The following is a 21,119-nucleotide window of genomic DNA, read 5'->3' on the forward strand; positions in this document are numbered from 1 at the left end:
CACCTTACATATTGGGGTGATGCTATTCTTTTCCGGCTTATAGCTATGATTGTTGTATGTTTTTCTCATACTTAATAGAGGTCTCTTTCTGAAAAGAGAGAAAAAAAAAACTCTCATACCTTAATGTCCCTTAAAAGATAATAGCTTGTAACATGGGCTGGTTGCTATGCTAAACCCTTGCCTGATTAAGCATCCCTAGCTTGACACATTTATCTGAGGATTGGGACTGATGCATGTGACATGCTGTTAGGCTAATTTACAGTTTGGTTTTGAAATAGATAACCTTTTTGTGTTGGAAGCTTGTATTGTGTATGTAATTTTTAAGTTTTTTCAAATATTTACTTGAATTCTTCTTCAATTGCTTGTAATAGGAGGCTCGGGTATGCATTACTTACTGATTTTGCTGGCACAGGTTGGTCACTATGCCTTGATAGCTTTGAAGGCAGACATTATATTGTTTTATTCACTTGTGTGTTTAATTAGAAGTATCTAGGTGAACTTTTGACAGAGTCACATTGTTTCTTATTCAGAGCGCAATCCTCTTTTTATTGATCAAGCATTGGAAGCTGTGGGAGGCGACAAAAGAAAGAAGTTGGTGGTCATGTGCAGCATTGGTGGCACACTCCAAACGTATGTGGAGAGGAAAGGACCAAAAGCAAAGAAGTATGCAGATCCTGAACGGATGTTTGGTCGGCAATCTCGGTAAGTGGATTTCTATCTCTTTTTTAATATTCTGCAGCACCAGAATTAGTATAACGAAGAGCCATATACAGAGCAAGAAGTGTTTCTCCTGCATTAATGGTTGAGCCATTTAGGATAAAGTTATTCAATTCAATTTTACGTTAAATGGTTACCTCCCTTCCCATGGGGAGGGATTTCCCTAAGGGTAATTTTTGTGGTGAAGCCAAACAGGATATCCCGAGAGATTTCCCTAAGACCTATCAACCCTTATCATCACCTTCATAAGAGAGAGAGAGAGAGAGAGAGAGAGAGAAATGAAATGATATATTAACGTCTTTAGAAGGCCAAAATGACCTATGAGACCAAAAAGGTTACAACAATTGGTGGATCTGATACAATGTCTGTGTAAGGAAAGCTAAAAACAACTAAACAACTAACTGAAACTGAAACAACTATGAGGAAAAGTACGGTACTAGGAGCTCCTAATGGATAACATCTGGGAGGAAAACTCCAGCAACAAAGGTAAGCATCATACACATCACTATCCAAAGATGTCTCTCATCGGTCGATGGCGGAAGGCCAGATTGGCCTACGAGACAAATCTGTATACAACAAGTCCATGTCCTGAGTATCATGACAAGGAAAAAAAAGAAAGAAAGAAAGATATATTAGTGTTTACTAAAGACCGAAGGGCATATGAGACCATGAATATTACAATGATACCATTGGGTATACAGTGCCATGGAAAAACCCACAAAAAAAAAAGATGTGAAAACTGGAACATGACTCTATAAGCCTCTTGATGGCAGCATGTCTTGTCGTCGGAGAATCTCGTGGATTTGTCTGTGTGTTGTAGATCCTCGGTACTCTGGTTGGGAGCGCATGGCATGGAGGATGGAGTAGGCCTGCCCACTTAGGACTCTTGTGGGACACGAACACGGCCCTTGTGTATGGCTGGTGTGAGCCGATGTTGATGCCGTGGTGTCGGCGTGGGTTGCTGCTGATGTGGATGCTCGTGCCATGAAGAAATCAGTGATGGATCTTTGGGCAACGGCTTGTATGGGCTGGTCTCGTCTCCCAACATGTCCTCTCAAAACTCTGTCCCTATGTCGTCTAGCTCTATCAGGTACATTTGAGATATCTCCAATCCTCATATATTGCATCACCTGCTGCCAACGAGATTGAGTGTCGTCTAGCTTTTTACTTTCAAAAGCAACCGGTCTACCATCTTGAAATAGAGCAGCCCCGATAGCATAGTCACTGGCATCAGTTTCAAGAACATAAGGCGGACTAGGATCAGGCAATGCTAAGATAGGTGCTTCCTTGACTTTATCTTTTAAAAGTCTGAAGGCCATATCCAAATCGTTATTCCAAGTGATAGGCTGATTTGACTTATGTCCACGACCTTTCAATAAGTCGGTCATCGGTAGTGTGAGCTGAGAGTACTCCTGTACAGATTTCCGAAGAAAAACAACAAAACCGAGAAAAGAATGAAGTTGTTTCACTGTTCGCGGTATAGGCCAGTCCAGAACCTTCTGAACTTTGTCATAGTCAATGCTCAATCCATCTCGAGTGATCTTGTGTCCCAAGTAAATGATGTCGGTCATAAAGAACTCACATTTACTTAACTTAGCATATAGTCTATTCTGTCTTAAAATAGATAAGATAATCGTGTGGTGTCTGACATAATCCTCAAGAGTACGACTATATATCAAAATATTATCCAAGAACACCACCACAAATTTTCCCAAATGTTCATGAAAAAGATCGTTCATCATTTGCTGGAAAGTGGCTGGAGCATTGGTTAACCCAAAAGGTAATACGAGAAACTCATAATGGCCATACCTAGTCTGAAAGGTGGTTCTTTCGACATGCCTTTCATGAATACGTATTTGGTGGTAGCCAGTACGTAAATCTATCTTCGTGAAATATTTCGCTCCTGCTAACCGGTCAATCAGGTCATCCAGTACGTAAATCTATCTTCGTGAAATATTTCGCTCCTGCTAACCGGTCAATCAGGTCATTTGATCTAGGGAGAGGATAACGGTTCTTAATGGTCAGCTTGTTCAATCTCTTGTAATCTATACACATTCTCCAGGTATTGTCCTTCTTTCTCCTAAGCAACACAGGTGCACCCCAAGGTGATTTACTTGGACGGATCTGGCCCATCCTTAAATAATCTTCGAGTTGTTTAGCCAACTCATCTTCCTCGGCTTGGCTCATCCTGTAAGGTGGAATACTGATGACAGGATGAGCACCAGGAATCAAGTCAATACGATGATCTACTGCCCGTTCAGGTGGTAAACCCGATGGTAGTTCCTTAGGAAATATATCTTGAAACGAATCAAGTATCTTCTGTAATTCTTTGCTTTCAAACACACTTCATTTACATCCAAGGAAGGGATGAGAAAGGAAGAAGTGGAATCAATACACAATGGAAAGCGGTATACAAAGAAGAATCCATTATATTTCCAAAATCAATTGTATTTACAAGAGGTCCCTGAGAGGGATGTATACAATCACCTAAAATACTATACTTGGTGTCCCTATGCTGAAAAGAAAAAATATGACTAGACCAATCTATCTGGACTTGAAGAGTCTCAAACCACTCAATCCCTAATAACAAGTCTACATTTTCTAGATGCATTACATAGCATTCTAGAGTGTCTTTGTAGTCCTGAATCTGGATCGGAAGTATCTCCACCTTTCGATCCCAAACTTGCCTTACCGCAGGTAAGCGTACCTCATAGGTATGATCGCTGGGTGTCGTATCAAGACTCAATTTCTGCACAAGTTTGTAGTTAACAAAATTTTGTGAGCTACCAGGGTCTAGAAGAATGTGAGTCTTATGGCCATTCACTTCTCCATAAACTCGGAGAAGATCATGCAAGCCAAATACTTTAGAATTGAACAGACAATCAGAACAAGTACTAGGGCGAGAAAGTACAGTAATTGACGTACCTGTCAAAGACAACTAATTAGCTGCCTTTGGCTTGGGTCCTGCGTTCGTCTTGGTACCCTTTTGCTTTGGGCACTCGTTACGCATGTGTCCTTTTTCTTCGCAAAGAAAACAACGTCCTTCCTTCTTGAGCTTTAAAGCCCTAAGGAGTCGTTTCTTCTTCGCTGGTGTCGAACTTGAATTCTTTGAAGGTTGGTCCGAAGACTTTCCTTCTGTCGTGTTAGCCATAGGTGCGGAGAACTTTCGTTTATGCTTGTTCCCTTGCTTGGTAACGGGCTTCGACTTGGAAGAGACCATTGTATCATCATAGATACGAGCTGAATGAATGGCCTCGTCCAATGTTTTACATTTGTTATTTTTAACCTGTAAACGGTATGAGTCTAGTAAACCAGCTACGAAGAACCCCAAAAGAGTAGTGGGATCCATCTTTGTAGCTTTCATCTGCAAGTCCCGAAACTTCTGGAGGTAGACCTCATAAGTGAGGTGCTGCGAGGTCATGGTCAAAGCTGAAAACCGGGCAACATCATCATAATCATCCTCTTTCTTGAGGAATTCTTTCTTTGAAGACGTCTTCAAATTGTACCCAAGTCATTGGCTTAGGGTTGAATTCCTTCCACCAAAGCAAAGCTTTGCCGGACTGGAAACCTGCTGCTAACTGGATCTTCTTTCCATCATCATATGGATGAAACTGAAAGTGAACTTGCCACTTATGTAACCACGTGTCCACGATCTCCTTGGTGCGCTGCTTTTGCTCGTCCCCGAACGGTTCCGGAGTAATATTGTGGCCTAAAGCAGAGGCCAATGTATCCATACCCGATAGAGTAGAGAGGGTAGTGGTCAATAGAGCAATGGAGATTTGCAAAGCTTGCATCTGGGCTGCGATTTGTGCCTGACGTTCCGTTGAAGAAGCTTCGAGAGTTACTTTGAACTCTTGGAAATCTGATTTTGACACATAATCGTCAAAAAGATCGGCATCGGTATCTTCCGTAGCCGGCAAGCCTTCGCATTTTACAAGGGGCTCCAACTCTGATTCTTGGGTCGACATCGTGAAGAGGGCAAGTGGAGAGAAGATTCGATCTTTGCACAATAAAAGTGCAAGGGAACTTGAGAGCTTGAGAGCTTGAAAACTTGAGAGATGTGTGGCAAGAAGCCCACTTAAGGGGGTTTATAAAGGTTTCCCCAAAAGCTAAAAATTCCCAAAAGCTATCTTTAGCTTTTGCTTTTGTGTTTATATATATATATATATATATATATATATATATATATATTCAATTTTCTTTTTTTTAAAAATAAAACACCTTTGAAACCTTGGAGGAGGGGTTTTTAAACCTTTTTTAAAAAAATTTAAACTAAAAAAAAACGAAAGCCAAAAAAAAAACGAGTGCTTTCCTTGTTTTTTTTTTCCTCCTGGATTAGCCGTCGGCGTGCTGCTGTCGTCACCTTTGCTGCTAGTGCCTTCTCGCCAGCTTGCGCCTGCGACAGCCCGTGTAGGAGGCCACGTGGCCTGGGCGCCTGCCTGGCCTAGCCTGGACGGCTTCGCAGGCCTGGCCTAGCCTGGGCGGCTTCGCAGGCCTGGCCTAGCCTAGCCTGGGCGGCTTCGCAGGCCTGGCCGCCTGGCTACGCAGGCCTGGCCGCCTGGCTACGCAGGCCTAGGCCGCCTGGCTACGCAAGCCTAGACGCCTGCCTACACCGCCTTGGGCGCCCGCCAACAGGGCCTCCTTCATACACTTGGCCGGCTGCCAACCTTGCCCAATTCGACTAGCATGCCACAACCGGCTCTTTGTCTCTCTCTCTCTCTCTCTCTCTCTCTCTCTCTCTCTCTTGCCAAAAGCAACGTGCTTTTTCTGTTTTCTCTCTCTGCAGTTCATGCGCCTGCATAAACAAATCTTTCCTCTTCTTTGCAAAGCAAACGACCCTTCTTAGACTACCATCTCCCATCAACATGGGGGGTTTCTTTGATGAAGAAAAACACATACTGAATCTGAAAACAGCAGTATGCACAGAAAAAACAGCAAGCTTTTTTAACACATACCTTTCTTCGACCTCATCTTCTCTACCTACCCACTTGCTCGTTCACGAGGTATGCTCTGATACCACTGTCAAATCCCCACGGATCTCCTCGTGATCGTTCTTGATACGAGACTCGATTCCTGCAAACAACAAACAAACAAACAAGGGGGTGCAGGCCTGACTCACCTCCCAACCATGACAGCCATGAGCAAGCCCACAGTCTTGGCTGTCCCCACCGAGCCACGAGCTGAGCTAACTAGGTTGACGTACCGACCAATCTTCTCCTCGCAACGTCCCATACCGCCACGAAGCTGTCCTCGCGGGCCTCGAGATTGCTGCCGGCCTTGGCTGCATAAAGCAAGTGCACGTCTACACTAGATCCAGGCTCCAAGACCATAGAGTTCTCACAAACTCGCGAGACTCTCTATATCTCAATAACTAACCTTGGCCACCCTTTTATAGGCTCTTGGCCGGTCATCGGGCGTCCACACTTGGGCGCCCGCCCGTCCATACTTGGGTGCCTGCCCGTTAGTATATCCCTAACTCAGCTCGTCAATCAGCCTGCCTAGCTCCAAGCTTCCCCAAGCCTCGAAACTAGTCTTGCGTCCGTGTAGCACACGGTAGATACACACTGTGCACATGACAGGTGCTCTAGGGACAAAATAACTTGGGCGTGATCTGAAAAGGAAGTGCCCGCCAAGATACCAATCATGCCCCTACGACTGCAAGCCTAGTCATCGACGTAAAATGTGTCAAGTGTAGAGAAGTTGGGGCCTGTGCTCCTCCTATCCGATAGAGGCCGGAGAGGGGTGCTGCTGGGAGAGATCCATAAGAGGGGGAGGCTCGTCAAGGGCTCGATGGGGTCTGCAAACCTCACTGGGCATTGAGGACCAAGCGGGAATCACGACGAGGAATTGGCCGCCAAACTGGTGGGGCGAAGGGGGCTCACTTTGTGACTAGAGGGGGGCCGTTGCCAACGGGTATGTGGGAAAAAATTTCTAAAATTTCTAGAAATTTAGGGAATCCATTCTACAAAAATATCCACCATAAACTCTATGGTATTTTTATAAAAAATTCCATTAATGCTTGATTTTAACCATAAAAATAGAAAAAAATAGCATTAACTCACGGTATTCCCCCGCAACGTCGATTCATCCATTGAATTGTAGTTACACATGTTCCAATCACCATATCGATGATCCACGTGCAATTCATCAACACAAATAAACAAAAGATAACATTTTATTAGTAAATATTAAAATTTACTTAAAAAAATCAACAATTAAATAGAGATTGCTCTGATACCACTGTTAAAACCCTAAGACCTCTCTAGATAATTGTTATGCATAAACATGCATAAATCAGGCATAAACTCAACACTAAGCTCTGGTGGACGGTTGACAGCCCGGGCACGGGCCAACCGTCCACCACTGTCCGGCAGCACAGTCGTCTGCACAGTTGGGGCCCGATGCTCCGCTGTCTAGGAACCTGCCTCTCTCTATGCCCACTGGGGAGGATCTGAAAGTGAAACGGGGGGGGGGAACACTGGAGGTGGGCTCCTGGACTGTCGTTGAGGGCAAGCTCTATCTAAAAGTTCCATCTGTCTGCAAATGAACCATTGACGTGGAAGGCCTGAATACTCCATTTGCCACTAGATGGGGTCGCCCCGGAGGCTAGGAATAGATATACATAAGGCATTGAATCCGGCGAGGCCACACAGATGTGGAGGGATGGAATACCGGCTGCCCATGCGAGGGTCGAGGTAGAAGGGGGGGGGGGTGTTCCATCGCTCTCCTGATGGCACCACCTATCACTGGGAGAAGAGGAAGGTATTCCTTCGTAAGGCGTGGGAAGCAGATTGTCACTGGGAAGCCTGACACGCTAGCCAAAGGGTCAGACATAGGATCAAAGCCATGCTGCCACCGCGCAAAGAAGGCCCGCGCCATACGCATTGCAAGGGGGCTCGGCTGCATGACTCGTTCTGACGCCGTGGGCGAGCCGAACTCCACCTGGTATTATCCACGCCCTAGAAGGTGAATGTTTGTGATCGTTGCAGGCTCACCAATGAGGCTTGCCTGGAAAAGATCATTGAGTTGTCCATGCGCAGCAGGCGGCTACCAACAATTTTGCAAACCAGCGTGGAAGCCTATAATGTTGCAATAGTTGTGGCAAGAACCTGAAGGTCTGCTTCGAAAAAGGATATGCAAGCAACGGCAGCCTCAATGGAGGAGCGGCTGCCATGGTGTCCTCCTGAGGGTGAAGACCAGAAAATGTGAAGGCTTGCCGAAATGAGAGAATCCCGAAGAGTCTGAAAATTAACCTGTGAGGAAGGGGAAACGGGGAATTGGGAAAAAAGGGGGGGAGGGGGGGGGGGGGGGGGGCTGAGGCGAGAGAGTGGAGATAACAAGAAGAAGGGGGGGGGGGGGGGGGGGGGAGGTGGAGAAGAGGGCAGATTGCAGCAGAGGCTAGGGAGGGGGGGCGGGGCAGGCTGGAGGAAAAAAGTAAAAAAAAAAATTTAAAAAAAAGAAAAAAAGAAAAAGAAAGAAATAAAAAAGAAAAACAGAGAAAAAGAAAGAGACACAGAAAAAAGAGAGAAAGAAAAAGAGAAAGTGAAAGAGAAGAGGAAAGAGGAAAGAAGTAAAAGAAAAAGAAAAAGAAAAATGGCTATGAAAACTTGAAGGCGAGGGGGAGTGAAGATGGTAGGCGGGCAGAGAGCGAAAAAGGGGAGCATAGCGAAGCGAATAGAAGGGGCCGCGGGGGGGGGGGGGGGGGGGGGGGGGGGGGGGGGTGAGAAAGAGGGGGGCACAGCGAGGGGGAGGGCGCAGAGGCTTGAAGAGAGGGGGGGGGCTGCAGAAGCGCGCAGAGAGGGGGGGGGGGGCTGGGGGGGCACTCAGGGAACGCACGATGCTAGCTCAGATCAATCTTGGAAGAACCTTCTTCTTGTCCCATCCAGCCGTTTCCCTTACTATTACAAGAATCATTCTATTATCAAGCTGTTACAATAAAGTACATATGATTACAATAGGCACACATGCACTGCCGTCTGCGGACGGCTGTCAGTGTACTGGCTTTTTACTGTCGGCCTATGTTCTCCGGCCAGTTCCTCAGGTCCCACTAGTCAGCTCCTGTCGGACGCTTAACAATGGTGAATGTAAGGGTCTAGAAGAGAGCATCTGTGACCAGTGGAGCTACCCCAAACTCCACATGTATTATGTCATGGGGCACCGATGGCTTACTCCTAATCATGCATGACAGCATCAGCACCTCAAGCCTCTCAATACTCCTCGCTGCTCCATACATAGCTGCTAGGGGCACTAAGGTGTCAAAGAGTCAACACTTAGTGCAGGGTTCTTGAAAATGTGCATGGAAGCAGTGTCTCTCCAAATGGGCTATGGAGGCATGTCCTCGTTCTAATCTGTCAGTGGTCGCAGTAGCCATACTGAACACGAGGCCTGTAAATGTGACTCCAAGGTATACATATCTTGGCACAATCTCCACTCTCGCCTCTAGGAAGGATAGCCATAAGGTGGTAGAGCATATTGTCACTTTCGTTTTGCCCAAATTGACCGTGGGGTTTCTCTCTGTGCAGAATCTGTCCGGAGCATCTAGGTGTTTTTGCAGTCCCTCCTCTGAATCTGAGATGAGGACAATACAATCAGCGTCGTATAGCAATATGGTTACCACTGTTTGGGCCAAAGGTGATCCTCGATCTCCAAAGCTGTCCACAAAGGATGCAATCTCATCAATATATAGCCCAAATAGTGTTGGTGAGAGCAAACAGTCTTGCTTAACCCCAAGAGTGCTGCATCTCTCTCCTGAGAGACAGAGAGGTGCACGCACTTGGCCTGTTACTGCCGCATATAGTGACATCAGAGTCTAAATTGCATCATATGGTAATTGAATTTCCTGTAAGCGTCCAATGAGCCAGGACCGAGGGACCGAATCAAAAGCTTTGTGGAAATCCACAAAGCAGCAATACGCATGCTTCCGTCGTGATCGTGCTTCTTCTATGAAAGCCCGTAGAGTGAATATATGGTCCAATGTGGAGAAATCTCTCTCGAAACCCGCCTGACCAACTGCCCTGTGATTCAAATGCTATGCTTGGCCCCCATATACTGAGAGAGAGAGAGAGAGAGAGAGCTCTTCTACACTTGAACGGTCCTAGTGGAAATAATACTTCCTTAATCCCTGTCCAACATCCCACTTTAGAGTAAGTAGTACGCTTGGAAGTTGGAAGTGGTCGACTTCCTACCTCTCAATAAATCTTGTTATTATTGAAGCCTCTCCATGAAGACTCGCCCTCCTCTCCTTTAATTCTACCTCTCTTGCTGCACATCCTTTTTCTAGTAATTACTCAGATACATTTGAGTTTGCATGCAAAGTATCAGGCCCAGCTAATAGGGATAGAGCCAGGGAAGGAAAGAATGGGAGAGAGGACAATGTACTAGAGACCAAAGTTGTTCTCAGTTTCCCTTTCTCCCAGCATCACACATTCGAAGAGTATAAGCCTAGCAACTTCTTAATGCTGTGGTGTCAAGTGATGGCACTGATACAGACACCTGCAAGACAACAAAGAAGTTTCCAAGATGGGAGGTCGATGTTGATGGTTTCCCTTTCACTGCATTGCAAGGGCTACAAGATTCAGGTTAGCTATCTGTATCCCTAAGGACCCCCTTCACAAGGGGCGGATGGTGAAGGCTGTCTTGCCAAGGCTTGGCCAGGTGCCTGTAGCATTATGAAGCAAGTCACTCTACATGCAGCTCCTGGTCCAAGAGAATTGATTAGCTATTGGCTGATTTTGCTTTTATTCCAATGGGGCAGTTGCTCGGCTTGTCCAGGGTTGGGATGCAAGCTGCGAATCATGAAAAGTTGACTGTGACTTGGGCATGCAGTCAACTTTCTGCTTGCTCTCCTGTCTGTGCATCCTAACTTCTCTGTATGTGGTTTATCCAACGTTCAGACTCAGATGTGCCAGCTCATAGAGGGTATGTACTATGACTACTTGGACACATGACAGAAGCACACAATTTTTCCCATGGCCGGCCTTGTCTTCATCTAGGCACTTCATCACCATGGCTTGGCCATCTGTCCCTTGTTAATGCCATTCCCAACAGTTTGAATACTTTATTCAATTTATAGCAGAGTCTTTTCAAGGTAATTTGCATGTTTTTGGAGTTAGCATTTTTGGTGCATTTGTTTCTAAGACTCCTTTATTCAAGAAAAGATTATATATGTCTTCATTAAGGAAGTTGCTTCTGATTATACCATGGCTTCAATGTCTTTGTAGATCCTTGAAGGCAGTATATGAATTGCAAGAAGCTGGGTTCACCAATGTCTACCATCTCAAAGATGGTGTGAATCAGTGGATACATCAAGGCCTACCAATACGAGGAACAAATGCATAACAAAGGTTATAATCAATGGCATTTGCTTTATCGTTGCAAGTCAGCCACTTTGACAAAGGAAGATTCCTTTAATCCATGTATTCTACTTCATAAAATTAATTGTATTTTTTGCAAAGGTGTATCATGCACATACTACTTATCACCTCCAAGGCTTGAAATTATCAAGAAGGGAAAGCAAATATTTTTGCAAGTTGTCTCAAAGCATGTGCAAATGCCGAACCCATTCTTGGATGGCAGGTCTAATTTTCTTGACAACATGCAGAGTATGTAAGGAGCAAAAAATAACCATCATCCCAGCTTACCCATCGTAACACTGAAAATAGAGTCCAATTGGGAAGATGTTTGCTCCAATGTTTTCCAAGAAAGAGACTTCTATTAAGTATGAGTGAAACAGTACAAAATGACGGCTATAAGCCAGAGTATAGGGAGATCTCAACCAATATGGGGCATTATGCTGCCAAGAGGGTCGAAGAGAAGAAACTACCATGATCCCACTCTCTCGTAAACAGGTTGCCTTCCGCTTGTGCAGCTCTAGATGGACCCCGTGTGTGGGTCCATGTGGCCATAAGAGTGAACGATATCACTCCATATGTTGCATATACACTGAGCATTATATATACAAGTGCCCTCGAAAGCCTCTGTGCATCTGGCTTTTCAAATCTGCCAATGCTGCCAAGTGGTGTCGATGCTCTGCAAGGATGGTGCATACTATGATTGAGGAATATCCTGAAGTGCACCTCTTTGGGCCACACCTCCACGTAACAAAATGACAGGATCACAATCCCTAAGAATATCTATGGGCTAGATTGGGCCAGCCAAGCAAATATCATCCTAAGTAACATAAACTGGTCCACTCCTCAATCTAGACCTCTCCTCAATCTACCCAAGAGCTGTGCTATAGATACCTAGGTCCGGCTGCTCTGCATTACCATAAGCAATGATGTACTTTAAGGTGCTGTGCATCTGGGACAGGCTGGATCAGCACCAAAGATAGCTTGGGAGCCCGCCATGTAAAGAAGGGATCAGGCTGCTCCTGTATGAATGTCAAAGTCTATGCAAGAATCTCCTCTGGATGGGAGGGGTAATGTCGTGTGCCTCCTGATGTGGTCCAAGAGTGGGAGTCCTCTAGGTCTATCCTAGGAAGAGCACCCGAGCATTATGGAGTGTAGTTGAAAAAAGGCAACCTCTTCATGGGGTTGGCCCAATGAAAATACATAACCATAAACACCAAGAAGCATGAGTCACCATGGGGACATGCAAAGGGATCAATATTCAGTGCTTCCCTAAGCAGCCCGCTACTCTCACATTGGATGAAGCATAGAGCCAGGTATAATCTCTTGCATGCCACATCTAGTCGTCACCACGCCGGCTGATGAGAGTAGAAAGCACTAAGCCCCTTTGTCTTCTGGATCCAATAAGCCAAGCATGTGAAGGGGCATACCTTTCCTAGAAAAGACTCTCAGCCATGAATGATGGTGCTCACCGAGAAATGTACCAGTGATCCAGTGGTTAGGTATGGCTGCATAATCTGCTGGATACGTCCACGACTCCCTCTAAGATGCTGGGTGGGTACGTCTGCAACTCCCCTTGAGATGCTGTGGGTGGATGTCAATCTCCAATCATCTGTAAGACTTCTGAAAGTCTTCCAATCAAGCACTGTCGCTACACATCTCTCCCAACTTGGCCACTGCATATATGGTGCTACACCATATCCTGCTGCACCCAAGGGTCTATATCCTGCTTAATTTCTAACAAGATCATTTCACATAATGGGCTGCCTGTCAGCCTCATCCACTGGTACTGGGGGCTGTGTCGTAAGAACTTCCTCATACTTCCTCAAGCACTAATAATTGATGACACCAATGGGGAGGACAGGAGGCTGTACTGTGGCTAATAGAAGATGAAGCATGGGGGGCTAAGCATCCAATCTCCACCACTCTTGAGGAACATTTCAAGTTTGCATCGATTGGAAACAAACCCCAAAGAATATATTGTGATTGCATATTGATGTAAACAGAGAGAGAGATTAGGTCATGCCATTATTAAATAGATGTGCTTTTGTTTTCCACACCTAGAGTGAAGTTTTTTTGGGGGCTTTATTGCTCTTTGCTAGCCAATGTTTTTTTTAGCACATCATTAGGTTGGTAGCACATGGGAAGAACACATAGTATGCCCTCAATAGCATCATTGGGGACGGCGAAGTCTGGCTCTATGGAGACGCGGAAGATCACATCAAGTTTGAAGCTCTCCTCTACTTCTGTAAACTTATGCTATTAGATTGTTGAGTTGGGCAAAGTATGTGACAATTACCATGAAGAGGGACGAAAGAAGAGATTGTTTTGATGCTCTCACTCACAATTAGCTGTAATCCATCAATGCCATAATATTGGCCGAGTCTAAATAGAAGACTGGTGACATAGAGTGGAGAGACTGCATGTTTTGATGCTCTCCCGCACGACTAGGAGTAATCCATCAATGCCATAGTATTGACCGAATCTGGATCAGCCCCTCTCTTTGTAGCTACCATGTTCTATGCCATCACATACATACATCACATCTACACACACATCTACACACTTCTTGAGGGTCAATGGGGATGGTTTAGGGGGCCAGTTATCTCCACAGACACATGTTCCACCTCATGAGGATCCGCATTGGTGAGCTGAGGGTGTTTCCACACCGCCTTTGGATTAAGAGAGGGAGATTAAAGGGCATCCCATGAGACAATACATGTACGTTGACTGTAATAGACCTTCGTAAGGAATGTGGTATGGGTACTTAGCTTATCTTCAAGAAAACAACAAATTCACGTATAAAACCTTGAGAAAATTTGAAAACAAATAAAAGAGAGAGTACAGAGAGAAGACACTACATAGGGGGTCATAGTAAGCCTTGGGCTGCCCCCCTCTAAGTTATATTAGATAAGCCCCTTGGAGTCGTCTTCATTACAAGTTCTTAGAGCCAGATAGCTCTCGTCTTTTTACATGTCTCAACATTGAAAGAGCTGAATTTATAGTTCTTACCCAAAAGCACTTCAAAAAAGCACTTTATAACTCACTCCTAGCTTAAAAAGAATCTTTTTAATAATAAAAGCTCTTCTGTGTTTCAGTATTTAAAAAAGCTTTTAATCTTTTTCTTTCCAAAAGCTTGTCGCATCATTCCAAGCCTATAAGGTTGCCTTCTGTTGCTATCCTACCATGCGGCCACTTTTTTTCAAAACTCTTTTTTGGGTTTTTTGCGTTGTGTTTTTGCATGTTAGCAACCTGTATTTTGATGCTTCGATGACATCCCCCCAATTTATTAAACAGTTGTCCTCAATTGATAGGTCTAGCTTTGTCTTAGCTTTTCCTTGCTTTTTGTTTTTCTTACTTTTCTCTTGCTGTGGGCCTAACTCTTCTCTCTCTGGCTCTTGAGACATGATTCTTCATGCGGAATGTCCTCTTCTCTTGTGCTTGGCTTCAAGGAGCATCTTGTCCTCATGGTTTTCACCCTTCACATAAAGTGACCTTGGGTTTGATCTCTCCGACAGATACTTCCACCGCTTACACCTCTAGAGCCTCCCTTAGGCAGGAGTTCCCCAACATGATTCTCCTCCTATCAAGATTAATATGCACCCGTTATATGTCAAAAGACACAAACACGTGCACACATGCTCATCCCTTCCTCGACCCTTGGCACACATACATAGATATGCTCACAAGCATAAATAAAATGAACAAATGAATCCACCATCAATTCCTTGGTTTTGATACCAATTTCTTGGTTTTTATGTTAGTTCCTACTGTAGTCCAACTATCCATGTTAGTGTCAAACTATGGTAGACTAATAGTATTCATATCCACGTCCTCAGTTCTGATTTTCTTCACTCATAAACAGTGCCTCCATGAGATGGCTAGTTCTATGACTCTTGTACAAAAGATTTAGTGTTGTCCAATCTCAGAGATATAACTTGGATAAGAACCTTCGAGTTCTAGAATACTCAATTCCTTGTTGCAGTGGAATATAAACTTTAAGCATTCTCTTTTGTTCATTCCTTGGAGGTCAAAATACAAAGGCCGGTGACATCCCCTCGGCTTCTAATCAGTTGTCCTCAAAAAGCTTCGAGATATGCTTATTAAACCATGGATACTCTATAAAGAAGGTCTCATTCACCCACTTGGCATCCATTGCCGAATAATTCTTGAACTTGACAAGTTACTTTCTAGTAATCTTGCCATGTGATCCCCTTATTTCATTACGAAAGATAATCTGCTTTGGTTAAATAACTACCTCTAACTCTTCAACTTCAGGTAGAATCCTAGTTTAGTGTTTCGAAAGGTTCGGAATCCTTATAAGCTCTTAGGAGACTCATATGAAAAGCATTGTGAATCCTCCAACGATCAGGTAATGCTAGTCTAAAAGCCACATCATTGATCTTTTCCAATATTTGGAAGGGTCCATGATACCTGTTGGACAACTTAGGATAATCCTTCTCTTTGCCCTTCTGCTTTCTCAAACTTCAACAATACCCAATCACCTTCCTTATACTCCATCGCCCTTCTATGCTTATCAACACCCTTTTTTGCTTATCCCTTGACCTCTCTATGGCTGTCCGCACCTATGCAAAAGCCATATTCAGGTCTTTGACAAACTTATCTACAACAAAGATCCAATCCTTAGAAGTGGTGGTAGTATAACTTTGCCATAAACACCTCAAACGGCGCCTTGCCTGTGGAACTATGCGCTATATTGGTGTAGGCAAACTCTACTAGTGGAAGATACTTCTCCCATTCCGGTTTCTATTCTGCCACACAGCATTTTATAAATCCAAAATGGCTGAATTTGCTCTCGCTCTGGTCAGCCATCTATGATCCATCTTTGGATGATACAAGGAAGAAAATTTCAATTTTGTTCCCATATTATCAAACAATGCCTTCTAAACAAATTGGTGTTCTTGGGATCTCGATCACCAACAATAGACTTGGGCAGTCCATGATATTTGACACTTGTGTCAAAAAAATCCTTGCCATGTAGTCTACTTTGATGGTCTTCATCACTAAAATAAAATGAGCGTGTTTATTGAACTTGTCCAAAATGGTCCAAATATCACAACATGCCATTCTTGTTTCAAAACTACCCCTCTACAATCCCCACTTGCATCACATTCCCCCACAAATGATTTCACTAGGTCTTGAATGACCAATACCGGTCTAGTAGTAAGCTTCTCCTTTAATAGGTTGAAGGCATGTCTCTGACGCTCACCCCATATGAGCACTACTTTCTTCTTGGTTAGATCATGTAATGGAGCAGCAATGGTGGCAAAGTTTCTAATGTTTCTCTTGTAATAGGAGCATAACCCCAAGAAACTGTGCACCTCATGTAAATTTTGGCCAATTGTTGATGGCCTCAAGCTTTGTTGGGTCCATCTACACTCCTTCCTTAGACATTGTATGTCCAAGGTAGTGTATCTTTTCTAAGAAAAACACACTCTTCTTTCCATTGATAAACAATTTGTGCTCCTACAACTGCTGGAATACCTTAGCTAAATACTTTTTGTGTTCATATTCATTCTCGAAAAACACAATGATGCCATCAAATAAATTGCCTGATGTGGTCTAAAGATTTGATCCATCATGCGGTTGAAGGTAGCTAGAGCATTTGTGAGTCCAAAAGGCATCACTAAATACTCGTACAATCCAAAAGTGGTACGGAAGGCAGTCTTGTGAATATCCTATGGCTCAATCCGAATCTAATGATAGCCACTCTTCAAGTCAATCTGACTAAAGAATGCAGTGCCTTCCAACCAATCCAATATATCTCAACCCTCGGTATAAGAAATCGATTCTTGATTGTAATCTTGTTCAAGGCTCTGTAATCCACGCACATGCGGAATGAGCCATCCTTCTTCTGCACTACAAGCATTGGAGAACAAAAGGGTGAAGAACTGGGCCATATCAACCCCTTTGATAGCAAGTCCTATCCTTATGTCGTAATCTCTTCTTATTGTATCACACTCACAAGCTGAGGAGGTCAATTCGGGGGTGAACTCCCCGGAATCAACTCTATCACATGATCTTTTGGTCACTCAGGAGGCAAATCTCTTGGAATAACATCCGTGAAGCAATCTTTATATCCCTCGAGAAATTGTAGTCTCTCCCTCTAAAGAGAGTTCAAATCTTTCATTGAGTGTTCACTCTTATCCTTTACAAAGATCATATATGTGAAGATGGAAGACTCTATTATTGCTTTGGAAATAGATACATGGGATACAATAGGAATAGTATCTCCCTTCTTCTTTGCTACAATAGTGATATTCTTATGCTTAAAAGAAATGGTCCTCTCGAGAATCTAAATAATAGCACTCTTCCTATGGAACCATGGCATCACCAAGATGACATCCGAGTGCTTCAGAGGTGAAATATAGAAATCCTCATAGTCCACATAACCCTGGACATGAATCCTCAACTTACCAATGATAGGCGTTATTGCCCATGAAACACGTATTTCGCATGCAAGGCCGGTTCCTTCTCCTTGGGTTTTATACGCAATTGTTCTGCAAGCTCTATGTTAATGAAGTTATCTGCGCTTTAATGTCAAACAACACTAGAGCATTCTTGTCCCACACTTCGCCCGAAGAGAGGAATAGCTCTCTAGCCTCGAGTTAAGAAGTGTTTTCCAATACATCGGGAATCCCACCACTTTTCCTTGGACTTTACTTGCTCTCTAGGTTCCTTAGGATGATCCAATTGGGCGACATGTGGCAAAGAGGGGCTGACATGTGCCCATCTTTGCCACATATAAATTATTTCCCTTCCTTGTAGTAGACCTCTATTTTCTCCTTGGTCAAGTTGTGCTTTCCTTTGGAGGAGTTTGGAATACCTCTCAGCTTCATAGGTTGAAACCTATTCTTGGAGTTCTCATGCTTCTCAAGTACCGAAGACTTTTGATCTCTAATACTTGTCTTTTTCTTGGATGGTATCATTCGGGCGTGCATTCACAAAATCTCAAATGTTGACATGCAAACCGGCTTGATACTTTCTTAACTTAGTCTTCTCAAAAATCCCCTTAAAAGGAGTAATCTTGAGATATGCATCCCAAATTTCTTGTTATAGTGATCAACTATCTCACCTATTTCTGTATGCAATCTTTCCATAGGTAAAAACTGATCACATAAAACTGCTTCTTGAAGTCTTTCCATTTCTTGGGAGATGTTCCCTCAACCATGAGTTCACCCCACCATGCATTGGGTGTCTCCATAAAATGTAAATTAGCCATGGGAATCTTGGATGACTCCAAATAGTTTTCGGAACCAAAAGCAATATCAAATTGGTGGATAAAAGTGAGGGCTTTGTTTGTGTAACCATAAGCTCCATCATATTATGGTGTAAACCGTACCATCCTTTCTCCTTCTTTGAATGCCTTAGCGTTGTGCTTACCTTTTCCTTTCTTTCCATGCCATGGAGACGGTGATCTAGAAGGGGAAGAAGAAGAAGAGGAAGAAGAAGAAGAAGAAGAAGAAGAAGATAAAAGGCTCAATGAAGAAGATGGGCTCCTAGACCTTTTCTGACTATGTCGGCTTTTCCCATGATGAGATTGGACTGATTTGGAATGGCTCCTCTTCAATTTTCAACCGCATTCTCCCTTGTTGGTTGCTCATCCCCTTTCTTCATTTGCTTGATCTTCTTAGATAGTTGCTCAAAAATTTTCATCAAGTTGTGATCTTGGAGAATAGTGTCCAAATTGGTCATAATTTCTTTGACCATGTGGGTTCTTGGGTCTTCTTGGGTTTGCTTCTACTTTTGGTGGCTTGGTCCTCTTCTTAGTGATGAGTGCTTCCCATTGTTCGAAGAAAAAGCAAAAAGCACCCCGTGTAAAGATCGTTATCCCTTGTAGGAAAGAGATATAACCTTCGCTCTGATAGCACTATACTAGGCCTTTATAAGGGTTGTGGAAGGGGTACTTAGCTTATCTTCAATAAAAAAACAAATTCATGCGTAAAACCTTGAGAAAATCTCAAAATAAATAGAAGAGAGAGAATAGAGAGAGAAGAGATTAAGAGTACAAGTTCTTAGAGCTAGAGAGCTCTCTTGTCTTTTTACATGTCTCAACAATGAAAGACTAGCTAAATTTATAGTTCTTGCCCAAAATCACTTGAGAAAAGCGATGTATAACTCACTTAGAGCTCCTTAGATAAAATCCCTTGGAGAAGTCTTGAGTACAAGTACGTAGAGCTAGAGAGCTCTCTTGTCTTTTTACATGTCTCAACAATGAGAGAATTATTGAATTTATAGTTCTTGCCCAAAAGCACTTAAGAAAAGCGCTTTATAGTTCACTTATAACCCAAAAATTATCTTTTTCATAATTAAAGCTCTTCTCTTTTTAGTACTTAAAAGGCTTTTAATATTTTTCTTTCCAAAATCTAGTTGCATCATTCCAAGCCTATAAGGACGCCTTGCGTTGCTATCCTACTAACGTGGTAGTGCCATGTCATTTTTTTCAAAACCTTTTTTTTAGTGTTGCATTGAAAACCATAGGTAATTATAAAAGAGACCAAATATTCTTGGGAATATTCCTATTAGAGTTGAGGCACCACATGATACTAGTGAGGCCAAAGCCCAAAATGTGGAATACGGCACATACATTGTTTATTAACTTCTTTATCCCTGATTAACACAACCTATATGGATAAGCTTGGAAATAGGGACCAAGACAGAGCTAGATGTCCCCGAGGAGTGAGCACCCATAGGTGCATGACACCATGCACCTGAGGAGCCCTCTGAGAGAGCACAATCTCTCTAGAGAGCAGGATTGCCCCGGTTCTGGTAACCTAGACCCTCCACTTGCTTGCTCCAGATGTGAGGTTCTTCGTTGTCTACTTTATTGTACACAAAGGGGTCTACTCAGTACATTGACCTTATCGATCCTTTCGACAGCTAGTCTTTTACTTTTTTTCATGTTGTCTTGATATTTGCAATCACATAAAAGGGCTTTTTGATGTTAATAATCTCTCTCTCTCTCTCTCTCTCTCTCTCCTTCTTTTTTTCGTAATAGAAGATATATTACCAAAATTTCTTTATAAATGGCCACATGGCCACCATGTGATGTACTAGCTTTCCCTCACTAATTACTTCGAACCACAAGTATAGCTCGGAGTACCCTCATCCAATATATGGTCATGTCATTCTCCACCAAATGAGCTGACCGCAAGGAAGAGACTTGCCACAATAGTAGTCCTTTTATACAACCTATGTGAGATGTAATACTAGCTTTTGCATCAAATATGAAGGCATTCCTAGTTAACCAGAAATGCCACAAACTTGTCCATCTGAAAAAAATGAAAGAAAACTAAATGTTCTAGCTTATCTGGCCCATTCGGAATCTTGCCAAAAATCTAGTCTTTAACCTTTATTACGAGCCTATCTGTCAATGAAGTCCATACACGAGAAAGGCAATCCCACACCTTCTTTGCCACCGGACATAAAAGGAAAAGATGCGAGCATGTTTCCAAGCATGTAGTACAAAACACACAATTACCAGAAGCAATCTGCCGCTTTCGCACAACTGGTCCCCCAATGGTAGGCCTCCAACTAGCATGCGTCATAGGGACACCTTCTCTTGATATGGAATCTTAGACCACCAGCCCTGTAAGATTACTTCCTTCCACTAGGCCCTACTCTTCCTGATGTTCCATACCCTATTAGCCTTCTTAGTGATCCAACGCTTATCTTCCACCAACATATGGTACACTTGGTTTGTTGTATGCTGGACAATGTCTTGAGGCTTTCTAAATGCCCAATCTAACCAAGGTTGTTGATCCTCCAACTGAGGAATATCACCAAATGGTGTAATTGTTGTCCTCACCTTCTCCCATAACTGTGCATATCCATGTGGTACCCAAAAATATTGACGAATTTTCAAAAAGACAATAAGTGGCCTCTATGTGGCAACAAAGTATCGAGAATTCTCACTAGTCCCAATCGAGCCATTCTATTGAATTTTGGTCGCTCAACAAGTTTGTCAGGCCACTCCAGAAGTCGAGAAGTTGCCAACATCTCACCTGCCATAGAATTGAACCGTAACTGTTG

The 21,119-nt window shown here is 43.4% G+C and overlaps 1 protein-coding gene across 1 annotated transcript in view; it reads left to right on the forward strand.

Annotated features, from left to right (window-relative positions):
- Positions 1-11,243, forward strand: part of LOC147625119 (Rhodanese/Cell cycle control phosphatase superfamily protein) — a 103,749-nt gene extending 92,506 nt beyond the window's left edge. Inside the window, exons 4-6 of the mRNA XM_086818390.1 lie at positions 372-412; positions 531-702; positions 10,938-11,243. Coding sequence (XP_086674516.1) covers positions 372-412; positions 531-702; positions 10,938-11,055 — 331 coding nt within the window. The 3' untranslated portion in view covers positions 11,056-11,243. The remainder of the gene's footprint in view (positions 1-371; positions 413-530; positions 703-10,937) is intronic.
- Positions 11,244-21,119: the final 9,876 nt, after the last annotated feature.

Source organism: Cibotium barometz, chromosome 24 (genome assembly GCF_041138505.1).
Source record: "Cibotium barometz isolate CiBa-2024 chromosome 24, ASM4113850v1, whole genome shotgun sequence".
NCBI classification, from domain to species: Eukaryota; Viridiplantae; Streptophyta; class Polypodiopsida; order Cyatheales; family Cibotiaceae; genus Cibotium; species Cibotium barometz.